Source organism: Leguminivora glycinivorella, chromosome 26 (assembly GCF_023078275.1).
Source record: "Leguminivora glycinivorella isolate SPB_JAAS2020 chromosome 26, LegGlyc_1.1, whole genome shotgun sequence".
In the NCBI taxonomy this organism is placed as follows: domain Eukaryota; kingdom Metazoa; phylum Arthropoda; class Insecta; order Lepidoptera; family Tortricidae; genus Leguminivora; species Leguminivora glycinivorella.
Window position 1 is genome coordinate 4,812,663 of NC_062996.1, and position 20,665 is coordinate 4,833,327.

Sequence of the window (20,665 nt, forward strand, 5' to 3'; positions counted from 1 at the left end):
GAGTAGAAATAGCAAATTTTTTTCAAAAATATCTCACTTCATAAAAGTGGCAAAAAAAACAGAAATGCTCAGCTATGAACGCGTTGATGTTGAGCTATGAACTACAAATCGCTCGATCTATCTTTTATTTACACGGGAGCGAGTATTTTTTGTTCGTTTTTATAGCCGATAGCTTGAAAAGTTCGCTATTGGTGGGACCAGTGCCTAAGCCGGCGGTCCTGGGTTCGAATCCCGGTCCAATTGTTTGTGTGATGAGCACAGACATTCGTTCCCGAGTTATGGATGTTTTCTATGTTTTTAAGTATTTGTATATTATATAATTGTTGTCTACGTACCCACAACATAAGACACTACAGACAGACATGGTTATACTTTAGCATTTAGAATTGTTTTTTTTTTCTTTATTTAGAAAACTTACAGCCATTTACAACTACGGTTTACAAAAATAAACGTAATAAGGGCGATAAATGAAACCAGGCATATAATTCAATATTGTTATCATCAATAATTAAGAGGTGTCTCTAAGAACAAATTAAATTACTTTCATAGAAAATATTTTAACTTGTTATTTTTAAGTAGTAACACTACTACTTAACCACTTGACAGTCCTACGATAGCATAGTATCCAAAAAAAATTCCGGTAGACAATCCTACGATACCTTACTATCCAAAAGAGGGGATGGCGACACAGTTGATTAAAGTGACATCTAGCGAAATATTGCGGCATTATTTACTTATTCTCTTGATACAATAACGTAGCCTAACTACATAGTTTGCTACAAAAAGTATAGATGGCAGTGTACGCTCGTTACTTAGCGAATGAAAAAATAAATTCGGCAGTGCCTTGTCAAACTCCGCGTGTTTGTGTTTGATTTTGAATTTGTTTAATTTTTTTTGGATATCTTCATGAGAACTGTATGTGTTGGTTGTGGTATCATTATAAAGGTAAAATAGTATATTTCTCTAATACGTAATAAAAAAAGGGGTCATCGCTCAAAATTTCCTGTAATTTAAGTAATAGTGAAATAAAAAATTTCTTCATTTTTTTTCGATTACATAAGTTTAACCTTGATTTATAGTATATAATCATACATATTTTACTATCACTATAATTTTATTTCAAGTACTGTATGTTCATTTATACCGAAGTATTTTTTAACCGACTTCAAAAAAGGAGGAGGTTCTCAATTCGACTGAATGTTTTTTTTTAACTATACCTTGTGTAGTTTAGAAGATACAGACGTTTTTGTAAAAAGTTGTGAATGCGCAGCGCGCTGCGCGCGTCGCTTAAAAACCCGGACGGTTGACCGGAATATGGTCGCGCGGGCTGGACTGTCAAGTGGTTAAAAATAACAACTACTTAGAAATTTCGACCCTTGCTTTCGTGGACCGATAGCCGAGTGGTTCTGGCATTCGCCCGGTAAGCGGAGTACGCTGGTTCGATTCCAGCTCGGAGCACAGGAGGCTTTGGTCACTTTTTCTTTGTATATGACATTTATTTAATGTTTAATTAAGAGGTGTTTTTGAGTTACTCTTAATTTTCAGCCTATAATTAATTTTTGAAAAATTTCCCAGCAGCAATGTACTGTAAACGTGGTTGCGATGACAATCAATGACAACTGTCAACGAGCGTTTAAAGCGAGTGTGTTTGCATTACGTTGCGGGCCGAATTAATTTGTATGGATAAAAAAAATATTTCAATTTTTAATCGAATTGTTATAAAAGTTACAAGTGCGCCTAAAGAAAGAGTTTTTAGCATACTGTGTGCCACAGGAGGAAATAGCGATAGTAGAATATTATTCCATTACAATTTTATGACTTTGTTTTGTAATAATCTTTATTGATATCAACACTTATCGAAATACTTGTCAAAACAGTAAGCAGTGCAGAAAATCGCCATGTACACAAGTTTATTATTTAAATTGATCGTGTTCATATTGTTCGCTCAAAGTACGTATAAAAAATGGCGTCCTCATTGGGGAATCGTATTTTTTCTAACTATTGTCCTACTGATTTTTCAATCTAGGTCTTTGTCACATAGTTATATCCCTTACGAGATTAGTTTTCCATTAAGATCAATAAGTCAAAACTAAAATATTTAAATATCAATAGATAAGTTATGGAAACTGTATGGATATGGACAACAATTATATTGGGCCGTATTTTGAAGATGTCTTCTAAACGGAACACAGAACTTTAGACGGTCAACCAAATCTTGGCACTAAAAACCGGCCAAGTTCCAGTCGGACTCGCCCACCGAGGGTTCCGTATCCGTACAAACTTTCAATAGTTAAAAATAATCCAGTGGTTTGGTCCTGACTCCAGCAACCGCAGACTTGTTTATTTGTCGTTTTTTGACCGCCGTGATATGTTCTTTGACCCTTTCCGCTATGGTGCGTTTGGTTTCTCTAATATAAGAACTACCACAGCTACAGTCAATCTTATTAAACGCCTGGCGTCTGAAGTTTTACGCGATTAAGGGCCGGTTTACCAATACGTCTGCCCCTAATTTAAAGCTTTAGAATATATTGTACAAGTTATAGACGTCTGCTTTGCGTGACGAAATGCCGCCTTTAAATGTACAAAATGCTAACAAAGAAACTGGCCCTAAGTCCCTTTAATTTAATAATACTTCGCCCCTAATTTAACCCTTTACCACAGAATATATAATAGTACAAGTACAGAAGGCCCACTGCTTTGATGTTCACGAAATGCCGCCTTTTTAAATGCCTACAAAATTTAACAGAGAAACGATGACAACAATAATGCGTACATTGAAGATAATATTTATTTTACTTATATGGATTAAAACGAATTAATTCTCAGATAAAATGTTATACTATATATTCAAGTCTTGGATACTTTCTAGGTATATATACAGTATTTATATATTTTGTTTAAGCCTTCAGCATCACAAGCTTTATTGGACTCTTCCGTGGGACCTAATCAATAAGATCTGTGTAAGATTGTCCTATTTTATTCATGATGTCTATTTAACTAAGCATTATTAGCCATTCCACACGTGGACGTCGCATATGAACCCTAAAAAAATTCGCGACGTAATGTAACAATAGAAAGTGCGAACGTGCGTTCCGTGAGAACGCGCGCCACCCCTGATTAGGCCGCGAACTCGCGGCCGCCAGCATGTACTTGTAGCGTGGCGATAGAATCGCGGAGTGAGCCGCCCCTGCCTTTACCGCATATTGTTCCATATTTAGCCGTTATAAATTCTACTCTACTGACAACTGTTACAGTTCAAATTTGATCAATTATTGCATACGTCACATGCGGTAAAGGTTAAAAACAAATTTTTAATTGTTGTTAGGGTCGGTGAACCCTACCGCGGATAATCTCAGTAACCGTAAGCACTAGAAAGCTGAAATTTGGTACCAATATAATATGTATATCAATCACGCCAACAAAGTGATAAAATAAAAAATGGAAAAAAATGTTTTATTAGGGTACCCCCCTACATGTAAAGTGGGGGCTGATTTTTTTTTCATTCCAACCCCAACGTGTGATATATTGTTGGATAGGTATTTAAAAATGAATAAGGGTTTACTAAGATCGTTTTTTGATAATATTAATATTTTCGGAAATAATCGCTCCTAAAGGAAAAAAAATGCGTCCCCCCTCTAATTTTTGAACCATATGTTTAAAAAATATGAAAAAAATCATAAAAGTAGAATTTTATAAAGAATTTCTAGGAAAATTGTTTTGAACTTGATAGGTTCAGTAGTTTTCGAGAAAAATGAAACTACGGAAAAATACGCTCGAAAATTTAATAATACGGAATCCTTTACCGCATATTGTTCCATATATAGCCGTTATAAATTCATGCGGTACAGGTTAAAAACATTTGTAAATGTTGTTAGGGCCCTATTTTTTTTTCTAATTTGCTGCCAATTTAGTGCCAAGGTATGGTTGACCGACTATACCTTCTTCACAACTTATTGTAATTTCAGCGTTGTTAGCTCAAAAAGATGACTACCCAGACTTGCGGTACGACATACCGTCCACGAACGAGAATGTTGGAGACGACTAAACAGGATAATTAATACAAAACAATATATTTGTAAAAAATGTTTTCGTAGTTTTATTACTCGGGCCAAGAAAGATTTAATACTGGACTGATAAAGCCCATACAAAAAAGCGTACCCCTGAAATGTATGGGCCTTTTAGGCTTAAAACTAGATGGCGCTGTTTCGCAGCCTGAAAGTGGTTAAAATCATATTTGTCCAAATATTTTTGGGTGTTTTAATTTTTTATAAGAAAAAAAATACATATTTCTTTATTTACACATTTTGGAAAAAATAATTTGTAGGCATAATGAGTGTAGTTATGATAGTATTTAATAGGTGGCGCTAAAAAATCGAGGTACGATTCTTAGTATGAAGATTCATCATCATCCTCCTTGCGTTATCCCGACATTTGCCACGGCTAATGGGAGCCTGGGGTCCGCTTTGACAACTAATCCCAAGATTTGGCGTAGGCACTAGTTTTACGAAAGCGACTGCCATCTGACCTTCCAACCCGAAGGGTAACTAGGCCTTACTGGAATTAGTCCGGTTTCCTCATGTTTTCCTTCACCGAAAAGCGACTCGCAAATTTCAAATGACATTTTGCACATACGTTCAGAAAAACTCATTGGTACGAGCCGGGTTCGAACCCGCGACTTCCGGATCGAAAGTCGCAGGCTCTTACCGCTAGGCCTATTTCGCGGCGACATACTCTCGCGACAATCATATGCTAACCCTGCTGTTGTATGTATCTAATCATTTGAAAGGACAAACGTTTTAAATATCAGTAATACTTTATTCGCCAAGGAATAAGTGCAAATAAAACTAAGCAATAGAATTTTTGTTTTTATTATTACAAAAAAGTTTAACAACATAATTGAGATAATTACACGTAATAACAGTCTAATAGACCGCATGCCTCTTGCATACTACATTATTCATCTCTCTCACAAAAAAAACTATTTAGATACACGTAGATTAAACAAATAGATCAAACTAAAAATAAGCTACCTTAATAACTAATTAATATTATTTTTTATAATACAAATACTAAAACGACAGTTCATTTTAGATTTGTCCGATCGTTCTGTGGACGTCTTGAAAAGACGCCATCTTGTGGCCAAAATAGAAACTTGAATGTCACACTGACACTTCGGGTTATGACTGTTTAGAGTGCATTAGCACACTACCGCCTCTGGTAAATCATTGTAATAGGCTAGATTCCTATACTTAAAATAAAATATTTTATGCAGTGCGCGAAATAAAACACCACATAATTAGAAGAAAAATATGGACAGTAGTTATGTTTAAACATAATTTCTATTTAATAAGTCAAAGAGAAAGATATAAAGTAAATGAATTGACCGTGACGTCACTTCTCAGTATTTCATAGTAATTCCATATTACCAAATCGTTTTGACAGTTCTTAAAAAGAAGCTGATTTGACTAGTAGGAAACTAGCCTATTATATACAAGGGAATTTTCGGAATTTGGGACCCCCCAATTAGCGTAAGTTGTTAACAAAAAATAACTCACTGTCAGTTTTATAACGATAATTAAGCATGTAATTTCAATAAAAATATTGTTTTTATGTTAATTACATAAACTTTAAGCGATAATCTACATTCAGAATGTGAAAAATGTAAATGTTTAGACAGATTTTATGCTTAATTGTCGTCACAAAACTGACAGCGAGTTAATTTTTGTTAACAACTTACGCTAATAAATTGGGGGACCCAAATTCTGAAAATGCCCACACGGTGAAATTCAAAGAACCGTTCAAACTTTGCATAGTGACTAGTGACTTATGAGCTCATAATGAACAACTTTTATCATAGGCCTAATGCTGCAATGGCAAAAAAATTTGGCTGTTTCAATATATTTCACCCTGTATAAGTTTAACGGTATTTCATAAGGGCATTTAAAATACATAAATAGTACAGTACAGATTTATCGGGGCGGCTGAAGCGCAGATATTTTTGATCACTTTGGCCGCTCAAATATCTTCAAATCTGAAGGCAAAACAAACCGCCATTTTAGTATTTGTACCTACATAAAAACAGCCAGCAAAAGAGAGTATAAATGGATGGATTTTTTATCATAGCAACACTTACGTAGTAAGGGTAGAGTTTAACTCCATACATCAGTAAATGCGAGTTATTTGTATAGGCATAGTTAAGTGACATCTAGCGACAATCACGGGTCAACTAGCGTAAATTATCAGTACTGCTACATGTTAATAGTATTAATAGATGTCGCGACGAACGAAGAGTCTAATGCTCACCAATTTTTAGCTAATATTACAATAGTATATCAGTATTCTGTTTTCAATTCCTTCTGCTTGTAATATAAGTTGTAAACTGTTCTAATATAAAATTTTTGGCAGACGAGACACTGTTCGCCACCAAGTATCGAGTAGTGGTACTGATAATTCACGCTATTTGACGCGTGATTGTCGCTAGATGTTACTTAACTATGCCTATCAGTGGCGGCTGGTGAAAATTTCTGCTAGGCAACATTGAGCAAAAAGAAACCTACCTTAACATTAAGGTATTTTACTATTAATCAATTTTAGGCAAGCCGGTGGGAATCAGCTTGTATGGACCAGCCGCTGCTGATGCCTATACAAATAACCCGCATTTACTGATGTATAGAGTTTCAACTCTTCCTTTACTTATTCCTTTATGGTTCTATACAACAGTGACTCAATAGTATCCACATGCAAAGCGGTTTACTTAAGACGGTGGCGCCCCCTATCCTTTCTACTCTTTTTTGACAGACTGTATTCAAAACTGAGATCAGAATCGATTCAGTAACGCTCAGACGAGGAAGACTATTTATTTATACAATTAAAAATGTACTAATAAGGTAATGTCACCAAAGTTTATGACGGGCACGAATGATGAGGGCCATTTTTTTCAAATTGGTCCACCCCACTTTTTTTTGTAACATGGGTATTTTTTACGTGATTCATACTCAGAATCGAGAGCTCTTTCGATTCTGATAGGAGAAAATGTCCCACGATTTCCATACATTTTTTCGAACCTTCCATTCCGTTACCGCCATACAAAATGTATGAAAAAATGATAACGGAATGGGAAAAAAACCTTGGGACACTTTTTTTCTCCTATTATGATTGAAAGAGAGCGCGATTCTGAGTGGAAAACACATTAAAATTTCCAAATAAAAAAAAACGTGGGGTAGACAACTTTGAAAAAAATGGCCCTTGCACATTATAACGATAAATATGATGAATAATAATGTAAATATTACACATTTGTTTCTTTAAGAGTAAATGTTCATCAGTATCATGCCCATTATTGGTGCTTTTACCCTAGCCTTCTTCACATTTACAATTGGCACTTTGCCCTATAATAATATAATATATCCATCTCTAAGTCTTTATGTTTCACGATCTATAATTATATGAACTTTATATCTTTGAAACGATACGTAAACTGAGAAATCGAGACATAACCTAACCACATAATTAAAAAAAAAAAAAACCCTGACATATTGGACCGATTTTCATGAAAGGACACTCCCGACTAAATCAGCTTTCAAACAAAAAAAAGTAAATCTAAATCGATTTATTCGTTCGGGAGCTACGGTGCCATAGACAGACACACACACAGACAGACATATTGTTTTTGCGTCGGGGGTTAAAAATACCGATTGACCAATTTTTGAAAACACCTCAGTGGTATTAATACATAAGTTTTTTAAATTACACTCGGGCGACGCGGCGGTCCCTTCTGTGTATTTTACCCCTTATAAAAAGAATTGTAATGTTCCTTGATCTTTTACAATTATAACTAAAATCATTTCAGTCTCAAATAAGATACCTTAGAGTAATTTGAAAATTAAATAAAGCTAAAAAATTGGCGCTTACTAGTAATTTGCAAATAGTTTACATCATACAAACTTAAAATAATTCTGAATAAAAACTTATCACTAAAAAGCCCTTAGAGTTGGTAATTTATTTTGAGATAATTACAAAGAAATTTTTGACGGGTACCTAAAATTACATATTTTTCGAACACGTCAGCCGCGTTAGCTGGCGGGTTCGATCCGGCTTCGCCACCAGTCGGCAAGCCTTGATCGCTTTTTCATATGGTATCTATTTCAGTTTATTTCACTAAATGTATTTAACATTTCAAAGTCTTTTTAAAATTACTCTAAGGCATCAAGACATGAGCATTAAAACACGATTCTTCTAAACGTAAATACATATAATATATGAATGTATATACAATATTACTACACAAAAGTATTTTATACACGGTGTCACATAGGAAACGGAAAGATTTTAACTACGCATTTCTGAGGGCAAATAAATATAAAATGTTATATCATATAACTTATATGATCTCAAGCGAATATCGCCAAAAAAAATTTTGTATTTATTTAGTATTTTTGGATAGAATTTCACATAAAAAGTAAATGTTATTCGTAAAACTGGCACTTATTTTTTTTTTTAGAAAACTGTTTCTTTGCAATGAGTTACTTATTTTTGACATCTATCAACGAGGATAGTTAGATTATGTCCGATAACGGCTTCATCGCCATCAAAATAGCGTTTTGAACTGATAAATAATAAGTAATTGTTATTTTTTTAAATGATCATAACTCTGAAAGTAGACGAAATCTAGAAAAGTTTATGTGTTAACCCTTAAATGCATGAATTTTTCCTTTAACGAGATATTAATATATGTGATAGATAACGGTTTTCTGACTCTGGGAAAAATAATAAAAAAAATATTTAATACCGATTTTAATACTAAATCAGTGTTAGAAGTTAAATAGGCCAAAACTTATTTATATAAATATATAATTATTGGTAAGTTTTATTTGTAAAGTTTGACTACTATTAGAAAGGTACACTATTTGTGAAACCCCTATGATAAAATGTTTAAACATAAACTAATTACTAACTCCGAAAAAATCTGCCTTAATCACATACTAAAAATCGCTATCACCTGTTTTTTCACACTTTTCCGCCATTTCATTTTTATCCTTAAATAATAAATAGTAAATCACTCTATTATTTAATTTATTAAATAATAATAAATACTGAATAATAATTAAGCTATAAATGTGATTTTGGATAGCTACATATTGCGCCATAGGCCATCAAATATATGATGCATATATACATCACCATGCATTTAAGGGTTAAAATTATTCGGTTTCCTCATATTACACCGTGTATAACTAAACAAAATATTTCCTAACACTTATTGTTACTTGTATGCCTTTATTTATACTTCATACGTAATAAAGTTGTAGAGATATGTTAAGTCGGTTATAACTTAAACAATTAAAGCAACAATATTATTATGAACAAAACCTTCAAAATATGCTCAGGAATAGGCTACTAGACTCATATCTAATTTGGCACAATAAATGATTGTCTTCTGTGATATTTGACATAAGAAACCAATATTTAATGATTTTGGGTATTAAATGTGCACGATGACTACGTATTTTTAATTAAAAAATGTGAGTTATTTTTTTTAATTTTGGCCACCGGAAACGCTGTTCATCGTGTGGTGACGTCATAGAATTTATGTCAAATCAATCACCGACATAATGACCTTTATGCCTCGTACTTAAATTTTCAGAAAGTGTTGTTTTCGCACTGAATGACTTCATTCACAGAAAATCTATAGATGACATGGCTGATGTTTTTGCCTGATACGTAAAAGTAATCTTTAAAAATATTTTTTGCGGTTTATAAGTCATGATAAAATATAGTGATATTTTTTCCGGTTAATTGGACAGTAAGTAATAATATAAGACAAACTTTAAAAAAAGGTCAAGTAGCCTATTATACAAAAAAAAAAACATTATGTAAGATTGTGCATACTTGTGATATTACGTAAGAAGCTCCCTTTGCGTTCGCCTACACGAAATTAGACTGTGTGCTAGGAACGCGCCTCTTTCATATATTTGATCGCCAGTGTCGGAGCGTGTCTCAGCAGTGACCGATAACCGGCTGATATGATGATGATCTACTTTTACATTATTCAATAGGCGAGACGACTAAAAAAACTAATTAGCCCATCAGTTACATTATCAAAGAATTTTGGACACATATTTTTTCTTTTTTCTCATAAATGAAAAATGACGGTACAGTGCGTTGAAGTTTCGCGTGACGTCACACCTAGGTACAATTTTTACTTAGAAGTGACGTCACAAGCCCCCACTTTGATGTTACTTTGTATTTTTTTATTAATTAGAAAAGTGAAAAATGCGTGTTTAGTATTTTTGGACGATCTAAACAGAATGTGCTTTTTTATGTACTCGTCATCCCTATTGTATACTTATAACTGATGAATCCGCCTCTTCTTCGGTGTCGGCGTCGCACTCGCGTTTGAAGGCCGAGCGCGCAAGCGAGTCGCGCGGGGCGGCGAGGCGGGCGAGGTCTTAGGGGATGGTTTAGGGGAGGGTTTGGTGGGGGACGGAGGGGGGCGGCGGCGCGGCGACGCTGGTGGCGTGGGCGCTGAAAAAAAGGAATTAGACGTTAGCGAAAGTATAGTGGTAACATTTTAAGTGTGTATAACCACAACATTTTAATATTAAATACCCCTGAGATAACTGACCGATTTCCATCAAATTTGGCGAAGAACACTCAAGACTAATTCAGCTTTCAAACAAAAAAAAACTAAATATGAATCGTGAAATAAAACTACGGAAACGGATTAAATCGCGTATAATGAATTTGCAATTCATCCCGACGTTTCGAACACTTTACAGCATTCGTGGTCAACGGGTGAGTGAGAAAAAAAATTACAATGTGCAAAAGCTACCCACATACAAGAAATACTAACGACCCATGACCATAAATAATATAGATTTTTGAGGCAGGTCCACACACTATTAATTTAATCCGTCGTTAAGTAAAATCCACTGAGTTGTCTTTAATCGCAGCTTGCAGCTTTCGGGCGTCAGTTTTTGTAAGTTGAAGTCAACAAAAACATTAAAAATGCCTCGTTACGTGATATTTAATTCCAACAACACAAAAAATATGAACACTCAAGGGCATGAGATATATTTAAAATTTCAGGTAAGTAACAACTTCAGTACAAAACCTGACACGCTCGGCCGCCAACGCCATACAAATCGATGAGAAAGACACTGTGGCAACATTGGTTCAAGCTTACTTGTCAATTTGGTCCGTAGGTTTGTGGATTTTACTTTAATCCTTATTCTAGTTTTAATCACACTGGATGAAAGTTGACTAACCTTTCTCATCGGAATCCGATTCGGACTGTGACACTGGCCGGAACTTTATCCGGCCGGCCGTGGAGGCACTAATCACGCGCTGGCTCTTGAACATCGAATTTCTTTTCGACGCCGTTTTAAAATTACCTGGCAATTTAAAACCAATAGTCAATCTTTATGCCCTTCTGATTTCAAGTTTATAACGATCAACGCTGTCTATCTTAAATTGGCAGACTAGCCTACAACTTGTTGGACATTACTCCAGGCAGGCAATTATGATCGCGCGATAAATGATAAAATAGCAGGCCGTCCCTATCGCACTTACAAATAGTGTGGCCCTGTGGGACGGCCCGATGTTTTATCATCTATCGTGCGACCATGATTGCCCTACAGACTAGATATGGGCCGAATATGGACTTTGCCGAATACGAATATTCGGCCGAACATTCGGTTCAGCCGACGTTCAACATGTAATTAAATTTTCTACAAATGTGAGTGTGTTTAGTAAAACGTCCCACTTCGTCGGTTACCATTAAGGCGAGATTTAATTGTATCTATATGAATAAACTGACGAAGCGGCTTTATAGCAATCGACAAAGTGGGACGTTTTTCCGTGCATTATCACAAATATTAACGGGTAACCAGTACACGCTATCCGCATTACCTATGACGTCGGCACATTATTGCCATATGAAAGCGGTTTGCAGCGACTCTTTCAGGGTCAAATAAGATCTTGTCAGGCTTTATGTAAGTACCTAAATAAAGATGCAGATGCCTTCGATCTTCTTTTGTTTCAATTTTTTTACAATAATGGTTTTAAAAAATCTAAAGCAATATTTTAACTTTTATTTTAGCTAAACCAAACATACTAGCAAAGACGTATATAACTCCGTATAGACAAATAAAGTCTAAGAAAAAAACGTACCTCAGTACCATCATAGATTAAATATAACAAGATCATACCATCAAAGACCGCGCTTACACTCCACCACACATAGATGGCGCCACAAAAAAAAATGTCGTGTAGCTTTCGATTATACTTGTAGATGGCGTTAAGTGTCACTTTTGACATAGATTTACGGCTCGGAATTGACACTTAATGCCAACCTACAAATAATCGGTGGCAACAAGGCATTTTTTGTGGCGCCATCTATGTGTGGTGGAGTGTAAGCGCGTTCGTAGGCGGTCGCATTTTAATGTATGGGATGGTATGATCTTGTTATATTTAATTTATGGTACCATACAGAAAAAGGTACGGTGGCCTAGATGGCATTACACCTTTGGGGTACGCTCAGCTAGATGGCGCTAATATTAATATTTGACATTTTAACACATATCAAGCTAAGAATATGGGCCAAATTATCAAAACTGAGGTTCAAAAGTTTTAAGCCTGTGTCAACAGATGGCAGTCTATGCACTGTGATTACACATTTTACTTCGACAGTAACTCTCTATAATACTCAATCCTCTTTGATACTAGTAACAGCAAATATTGTAAATTCACTCACTCCATCGTAGGCCACGTCTTTGCCTTTGGCTAGTCTGTGGTCAAGAGTAAGCCCATTTATAATAATAATTTAAAAAAAATGAAAGAGGATATAATGAGGTTAATAATGCACATTCTTGTGTGTGTTATGTTCTTAGGCCCTTTGAAGCTTTTGCATAGTGAAAATAACAAAATTTAGAAAGGAAGGAATAGTTATTTGTTATACAAGGGGGCAAAGTTGTATTTTAACGCCGAGTGTGGAATTGAAAAGCGAGCAAGTGAAAGGATTCTATAGTTGAACCACGAGCAAAGCGAGTGGTTCGAGAATAGAATCCTGAACTTGCGAGTTTTTTAACACACGAGAAGTAAAATACATTTGCACCCGAGTGTAACACAAAACTTTTCCCCTCATTATAGCGAGGAAACTACAACGCAAAAAATGCGTTTATCGCTGCTTCCAGTAGTTCCACAGGTGGTAAATCATCTTTATTACTAGATTCACCTACTATTATCAATTTTAGACCAGTTATTTTGACTTTATTCAAGGTCAATTTACTTTACCCACTAGTGGATAAAACGCGTTTTTACCCGCTGGTATTAAAGGACAAAACACGTGTTTCCGAGCTAGTGAGGGGAAAAGAAATGTTATATACACTGTGTTATCGAGAAGTACTTATTAGATTAAAATAGAGTGCACTGGTGCATTAGCATGGACTTTGGTACTTGAAACTGATTTTTAGGTACCTTATTTATTAATTTCTTGAATAATTAATTTCAAAATAAAGGTGACCTGGATAAGTGAGAAACCTGCCTTTAGTTGGGACCCGGACGCTTTAATTTCGATTTTATAGAGTGAGACAGAGTGTGTATTTTACCTCTGTTGATGAGCATACAATCTATGTTCCTGAGTCATGGACTTGTTGAAAATCTACTTCCATATGATTAGAATCCTTTTTTAGAAAGCAATTAAGTAGCCAAAATAGGCTTATTTAAGGTATATATGCAAGTATCCCAGCTTGTTGTGTTATTCCCAGGGTATGCAAACTTGTTGTGTTATTCCCAGGTAAAACATGTATTTTTCTACATAAGTATCTAACATACACATAGGGCAAGTGAAGTTGTGACCAATCTAATCGCTACTGACTTACACTGAGATAAATTATTAATATTATTATCTCTGTCCTTGTCTTTCGTACGCATCATTTCATTCGATTTTGGTATCTCTTTCTCGCAAGTACGCTGTACGGACGATGGAACTTTCGAGTTATACACTTGATCTTCAGGTTTCAAATGTTCGTAAGATTTTCGTTGTCCTGGCATGACATTTGACAAAGATATATGTAAGAAAATAGTACATTACGATACAAGTGCGTAAAAAAGGACTCGTGTCGATTTAAAACACTCCCTTCGGTCGTGTTTTAATTTATCGCCACTCGTTTCGGACTTCCTTTTCGCACGTGTATCGTACGACGTTTTTCAGTACAGATGGACCTTCGAAGTTTCGACCTGACATATAATGAACCTCTTCTCGCACTAGTGCGTGAAAAAAACGCCAGCTGTACTAAAATAGTACATTACGATACAAGTGCGTAAAAAAGGAAGTTCGAAACGAGTGGCGATAAATTAAAACACGACCGAAGGGAGTGTTTTAAATCGACACGAGTTACGAATTTCCTTTTCGCACGTGTATCGTACGACGTTTTTCAGTACAGATGAGCCTCCGAAGTTTCGACCTGGCATATAATGAACCACTTCTCGCACTAGTGCGTAAAAAAACACCATCTGTGCTGAAAAATACATTTTACTGTTATTAGTATACCTAGATATTTTTCTGGCACGAACGAAGTGACACTAGTGACTTCCTTCCGATGTTTAGTTCAACGATAACGAATATGTCATTAATTATTAGAATTATGTCATTAATTATTGCCGTGGCACTGAATCTTGAGTAGTTTCATGTGCTCTGCCTACCCCGTTTAGGAAATATAGGCTTGAATTTATGTGTATAACATTAATGTTTTATACAAAATGTCACATGTTTTGAAAATAAATGAAAATAAAACAATAATAATAAAACGAACCATATTTCAATAGTTCACATAATTTCTTGGGCCATTTTTTTCAAAGTTGTCCACCTCACTTTTGTTTTGGATTTGGAAATTTTTATGGCGAGCTCTTCCAATCGTAACAGGAGAAAAAAAGTGTACCAAGGTTTTTTCCCATTCCGTTACCATTTTTTCATACATTTTGTATGGCGGTAACGGAATGGAAGGTTCGAAAAAATGTATGGAAATCTTGGGACATTTTTTTTCTCCTATAGTAAGAGCTCTCAATTCTGAGTATGAATCGCGTAAAAAATATCCATGTTACAAAAAAAGTGGGGTGGACAACTTTGAAAAAAAAAAAATGGCCCTCTTACATGATTATTCAAGATTTTAGAGAGTATTAGGGGTAATTAATAACCTTATGTAAGGCTATTTATCGATAAAAGGATGGTCGATGTTTTTATTTTGTCAAGCACTAACAACTTGACGTTCGTGCTAGAAAAATATCCAGGTATAGTTATTAGGGTTGCGTACGTCAAAGAGGAAAAACGGAACCCTTATAGGATCACTCGTCTGTCTGTCCGTCTGTCACAGCCAATTTTATTAATATTGTCACCACTTTGGGAAAAAAACTCGTATCTTCTTCAAAATATACATATAGCGATCGGACGATTAAGACGATTCGACTGACATATCGTTCATAAATTTGTAATAAGTACTTTAAAGTTATGAGGGAACAGATCGGTCAAAATCATAATCCTCTTTTGTCGTTACTAGAGATGGGCCGAATACGGACTTTGCCGAATACGAATAGTCGGTCTCGGTTCAGCTGCTACCGAACCGAACATTCGGCCGAATATTCGGCTCCGCCATATTTTAAATCCTGGCTTGGAGTTAAAAACTTTCAATGATTGGTAATGGGTACTAAAGGCTCTTATTGTTTCTATAATTTAGTGCCGAAGAAAATTTTGGCTTTTGTTTCTTAAACTACGTTATTTTCACTTTTTTACATAATTATTGTAGGTACTTGTATCTTAACGCATTTTATCTGCCTTTGGTGGTTGGTTCCTTAGAATGCTAATAGGATGTCATTATCCGATGAAAAACGAAACAACTTACGCTATTTATAATATTTACTTAATAAGTAAATATTCGGCAATGTAACCGAACTATTCGGCCGAATACGAACATTGCCGAATATGCCGAATACCGAATATTCGGCCCATCTCTAGTCGTTACCGTATTAGCTGGGTTTTTGCCCGAGCAGCCTCGCGCGCAAAACGTCTGTGCTCATGCGAGCATATTCACCCAAGCCAATTTGCTCGGCAAAATGGCGGCCTTGTCAGCAGAGGCATTGCCTCGCGAGGCTGCTCGTTCAATGTGGACCCAGTTAGTGAGCTTAAAACAGAACTACATGTAGTGGGGTAATTACTGGCAGATTTGTATGGACGACCTTGCAAAATGTTCGCAAAGGAAGCCACTTGGCACAGTTGTTCCTTGGGTCATTCTGAGCTATTAAGCCTGATTGACACGCGGTACCCCCCAACAGGTTGGAGAGGAAGGGGGGGGGGGTAAAGGCACATCTCCCGCACTACATTCTGGGCTCCATATCTTCCCCCAGAAAGTTACCAGATCAAGTTTGGTGTCGTTTTCATATAATTCAAGGATGGGATATTCATTTCTGGAACAAACTTTTTGCCCGTTCATAGTAAAAATCAGACAAAAATGAAAAATTGCAAAATTATTCGATGAAAATTAAATTCGTCCATTACAATCAAGTAGTTGCGAAATAAACTAAACAAAAAATATGGTAAAAAATGACCCAAGGAACAACTGTGCCAAGTGGCTTCTTTTGCGAACATTTTGCAAGGTCACTGCCACTATGTCTGCCTCGAAATACGGGCTAAAACAATCAATAGAAGCAACTTACCAACGGCAGCGGCGGCGCGAAGCCTCGACACTTGTGATGGAGGCAAAGCTAGCTGCCCCAACGAAGGCAGAATGTAGCGTAGGTAGCGGTTACGCAGCGAATGCCACGACCGAGCTGAGAAAATACATCAAAATTAGGGAGTCACCGATTAGTCGGCAAAAAAGGCCGAGTAGTCGGCATTTAATTAGTGATAGAAAAAATTAAAATTTTGAAAAAACCCCCGACCGCGACATAGTGGACCGATTTTCATGAAACATGGCTAAGAACACTCCCGACTAACTCAGCTTTCAAACAAAAAAAAACTAAATCGAAACCGGTTCATCCGTTCGGAAGCTGCGATGCCACAGACAAACAGACACACACACACACATACACAGACAGACAGACAGACACGTCAAACTTATAACACCCCGTCGTTTTTGCGTCGAGGATTAAAAACAGTTCAAAACTAAATTATTATCTGAAAATTACGGTTTGAGCTTACCGTGGGGCTCAGTCAATCAGTGTAAGAATGACCTATAATATTTATTTATAAAGGGTTAAATAGAGAGTTGGTTAACAAGGTACTCACTTTGCGAGGTGAGACGCGTATACTCGCTCTGAAGGTCCCGCCATATCGCGTTGCCATTGACCAGCCGCTCCCTGTTCCCGACGGACACCCACGCTACGATCGCGTGGTCCTCCAACGACGTGTATTCACGTCCGTTCGCCACGCATGACCTGTATATGCAACGGTTTACTTAGAGGCAAAGACATATATAAGGTCCTAATTTATTAGATGCAGATATTTTTACAGCTGATAGTACTCGGTCTCTGGAGTATATTAAACCGTGAAACATTATAGCTTTTACGATGTTTTTTTTGGAGAAAACGGAAAAACAAATTTGCTACGTAAAAACACCCTGTTTATGTGATTATTAAATGAAAACTCATTGAACAGATTCTAGCTAGTACCTCTTTTACGTACCACTTAACTGTAACTGGCCACTTCAATGACATGTGCAGTTTTCCCGCCGAACCTTTACGACATTTACAACAAAGTCAACAAACAATTGTTGACATGACAGACATTGTTATTGTGACATGTGATAATGCAACATGATGATTTTTTTAGACGAAATTATAATTAATTTTTTTGTTAGGAAAATGAAATCAAAAAAGTTACATGAAAAGATTTCTTAATTTATATTTAAAGTTAATTATTTTAATGTAAAGTATCATGTGTTAAAATATCTGCAACTAATAAATTAGGACCTTATATATCTCCGTATAGACAGATAAAGTCTAAGAAAAAAACGTACCTCAGTACCACACAGAAAGGTACGGTGGCCTAGATGGCATTACACCTTTGGGGTACGCTCACCTAGACGGCGCTAATATTAATATTTGACATTTTAACACGTAAATCAAGCTACGAATATGGGCCAAATTATCAAAACTGAGGTTTTAAGCCTTGACAAATAGTGTACCTACCTACATACCTTTACTTTTAGAAATAGATTGAGCGCAACGCCAACAAACTGCTCCGCAGTTTGGCGAAACATTAATTAAACATTTTTGATAAAACAATAAATAAAAAAAGCCTGTTTCGAGAGATGGCAGTCTATGCACTGTGATTACACATTTTACTTCGACAGTAACTCTCCGGCTAGCCGGCTAAAAGCGCTGGTCTTTTTAATAGAATATTAAACTTATTTAAAAATGTCTACTTACTTCTTAAACTTCACAGGTTTGACGAACATGCTTCTTGCAGCCGCTGCTTTCCTATTATTTTCTTTACCCTTATTTTCAGTCTTTTTGTGGTCACTATCTTTACTTCTCTCTTTTTCATCTCTATCTCTATCTATTCTGTCTCTTAACACTTTATCTTTGTCACTTTCATTATTTTTGTCATGTCCTATATTTTTACTTTTCTGACCAGCTTTTTCAACTTTATTATCATTCTGTTTTTCAGCCTTTTCTCTTTCATTATTTGTATTATCACTTTGTGTTTGTTTCATAAATCTACCTTTAAGACTTCTTGGTTTTGCCAAAGTAGCTATTTTTCTGGATAATTCCTTACCTATTTTAATTTTGTCCTTTTTCTTTGGTGATAATTTAGATGCCTCAAATGCGTCGCTACTATCGCTTATTTGTGACTTACTTTTATCTTCTACCTCCGGTTTTTTTGGGTTTCCTTTAATATCTTTTCTTGAAGGACCTGGTTCTTTTTTTTTATTAGATGTATTATCTATTTTACTAGAAGCTCCATCTGTTTTCGAATTCTTGTCATTATCTTCCGTAATCTTCATTGATGATCTAGTTGTTTTCCTGGTTTCTGTGTCATTGCCTTTTTTATCATTTTCTTTATCTTTCAAGTCTCTGCTTGGATCTCTAGATCTTGTACGAATTTCGACTTGGTTTTCGTCTGTATTACTATCACTTAATACAATAGATTTAGATTTTTTTCTAGTATTCCTACGATTTTCTTGGCCATTACTATCTGTATCACTAATAAGTACAGACTTATTGTTTTTTTTTAGTTCTCTCTGTTCAGGACCTTGAGATCTAGTTCTTCTAGTATTTCCACCATTTTCATTAGTAGTATCACTTTTGTTACTATCACTTTGTTCACTTTCATCAGTAATGACTACAGAGTCATCATCGGCAGTACTCTTTGCTCTAGTTCGACTTCTAGATTGTCTTTGTTTTTTATCTACACTGTCACTATCATCACTAACTAACACAGATTCTTTATCTTTTCCTCCTTTAGACATGCGTCTAGTTTGTCTTTTATTACCATCATCCATTGCTGCTAAAGACATGCGTCTAGATTTTCTTTGCTTATTATCAGTGTCACTATTATCATCACTAACTAACACAGATTCTTTATCGTTTCCTCCTTTAGACATGCGTCTAGTTTGTCTTTTATTACCATCATCCTTTGCTGCTATAGACATGCGTCTAGATTTTCTTTGCTTATTATCAGTGTCACTATTATCATCACTAACTAACACAGATTCTTTATCTTTTCCTCCTTTAGACATGCGTCTAGTTTTTCTTTGATTACCATCATCTGCTTCTTTTGATGTACCTCTAGTTTTTCTTTTATTACCATCATCCTTTGCTGCTATAGACATGCGTCTAGATGGTCTTTGTTTATTATTAGTGTTACTATTATCATCATTAACCAAAACAGATTCTTTATCCCTTGCTCCTTTAGACACGCGTCTAGTTTTTCTTTGATTACCATCATTATCACTATTATCATCACTAACTAACACAGAATCTTTATCTTTTGCGCTAGACAAGCGTCTAGATTTTCTTTGTTTATTATCAGTGTCACTATCATCATCACTAACTAACACAGAATCTTTATCTTTTGCTCTAGACATGCGTCTAGTTTTCCTTTGATTGCCATCAATGTCACTTTTATCATCACTAACAACCACAGATTCTTCGTCATCCTTAGCTTTCTTAGATTTACGTCTAGTTTTCTTTTGATCACTTTCATCACTATCACTTTCTACAACTATTGAATCATCATCTTTATTATTTGTTTGTTTCTTCGGGTTAAGTTTAGCACTGGCCCGTCTCTCGAGATGTCTCCGGATGTGTTGTTTCACCTCTGTATCGCTGTCAGTGGTGTCGTGAGAACTGTCTTGAGCTGGTCTGTGTATCTGCGGCTTGACTTTCAGCTCGCTAGTACGGGATGATCTGGGGAGATATAGATAAAATAAATAAATACTGTAGGACATTCTTACGCAGACTGACTGAGTCTGACTGTAAGGTCAAGAAGGCCTGTGTGGCTTGTATCATTGACTGAGTACCTGACAGTGATACATATAATTTATAAGTAGAAATCATCCACGACCGCAAAAAAATGTGTTCATCATACAAATAAATGCCCTTTCTGGGGTTCGAACCCTGGACCTTGGCTTAGCAGGCAGGGTCACTAATGGTCAAAAGATCATGCACT

At 35.8% G+C, this 20,665-nt stretch overlaps 1 protein-coding gene and 1 long non-coding RNA gene across 2 annotated transcripts in view; one reads left to right on the forward strand and one right to left on the reverse strand.

Annotated features, from left to right (window-relative positions):
* The first annotated feature begins 1,845 nt into the window (after positions 1-1,845).
* LOC125239929 lies at positions 1,846-4,085 on the forward strand. Its single transcript, XR_007178573.1, has 2 exons — positions 1,846-1,950; positions 3,966-4,085. It is a non-coding gene; the product is annotated as an uncharacterized LOC125239929 (long non-coding RNA).
* A 1,648-nt stretch (positions 4,086-5,733) lies between these two features.
* LOC125239928 (dentin sialophosphoprotein-like) overlaps positions 5,734-20,665 on the reverse strand; it is a 29,262-nt gene continuing 14,330 nt past the window's right edge. The window contains exons 5-10 of the mRNA XM_048147702.1: positions 18,421-20,403; positions 17,279-17,427; positions 16,708-16,821; positions 11,268-11,393; positions 10,346-10,524; positions 5,734-6,031 (exon numbers count right to left, since the gene is read on the reverse strand). Coding sequence (XP_048003659.1) covers positions 10,346-10,524; positions 11,268-11,393; positions 16,708-16,821; positions 17,279-17,427; positions 18,421-20,403 — 2,551 coding nt within the window. The 3' untranslated portion in view covers positions 5,734-6,031. The remainder of the gene's footprint in view (positions 6,032-10,345; positions 10,525-11,267; positions 11,394-16,707; positions 16,822-17,278; positions 17,428-18,420; positions 20,404-20,665) is intronic.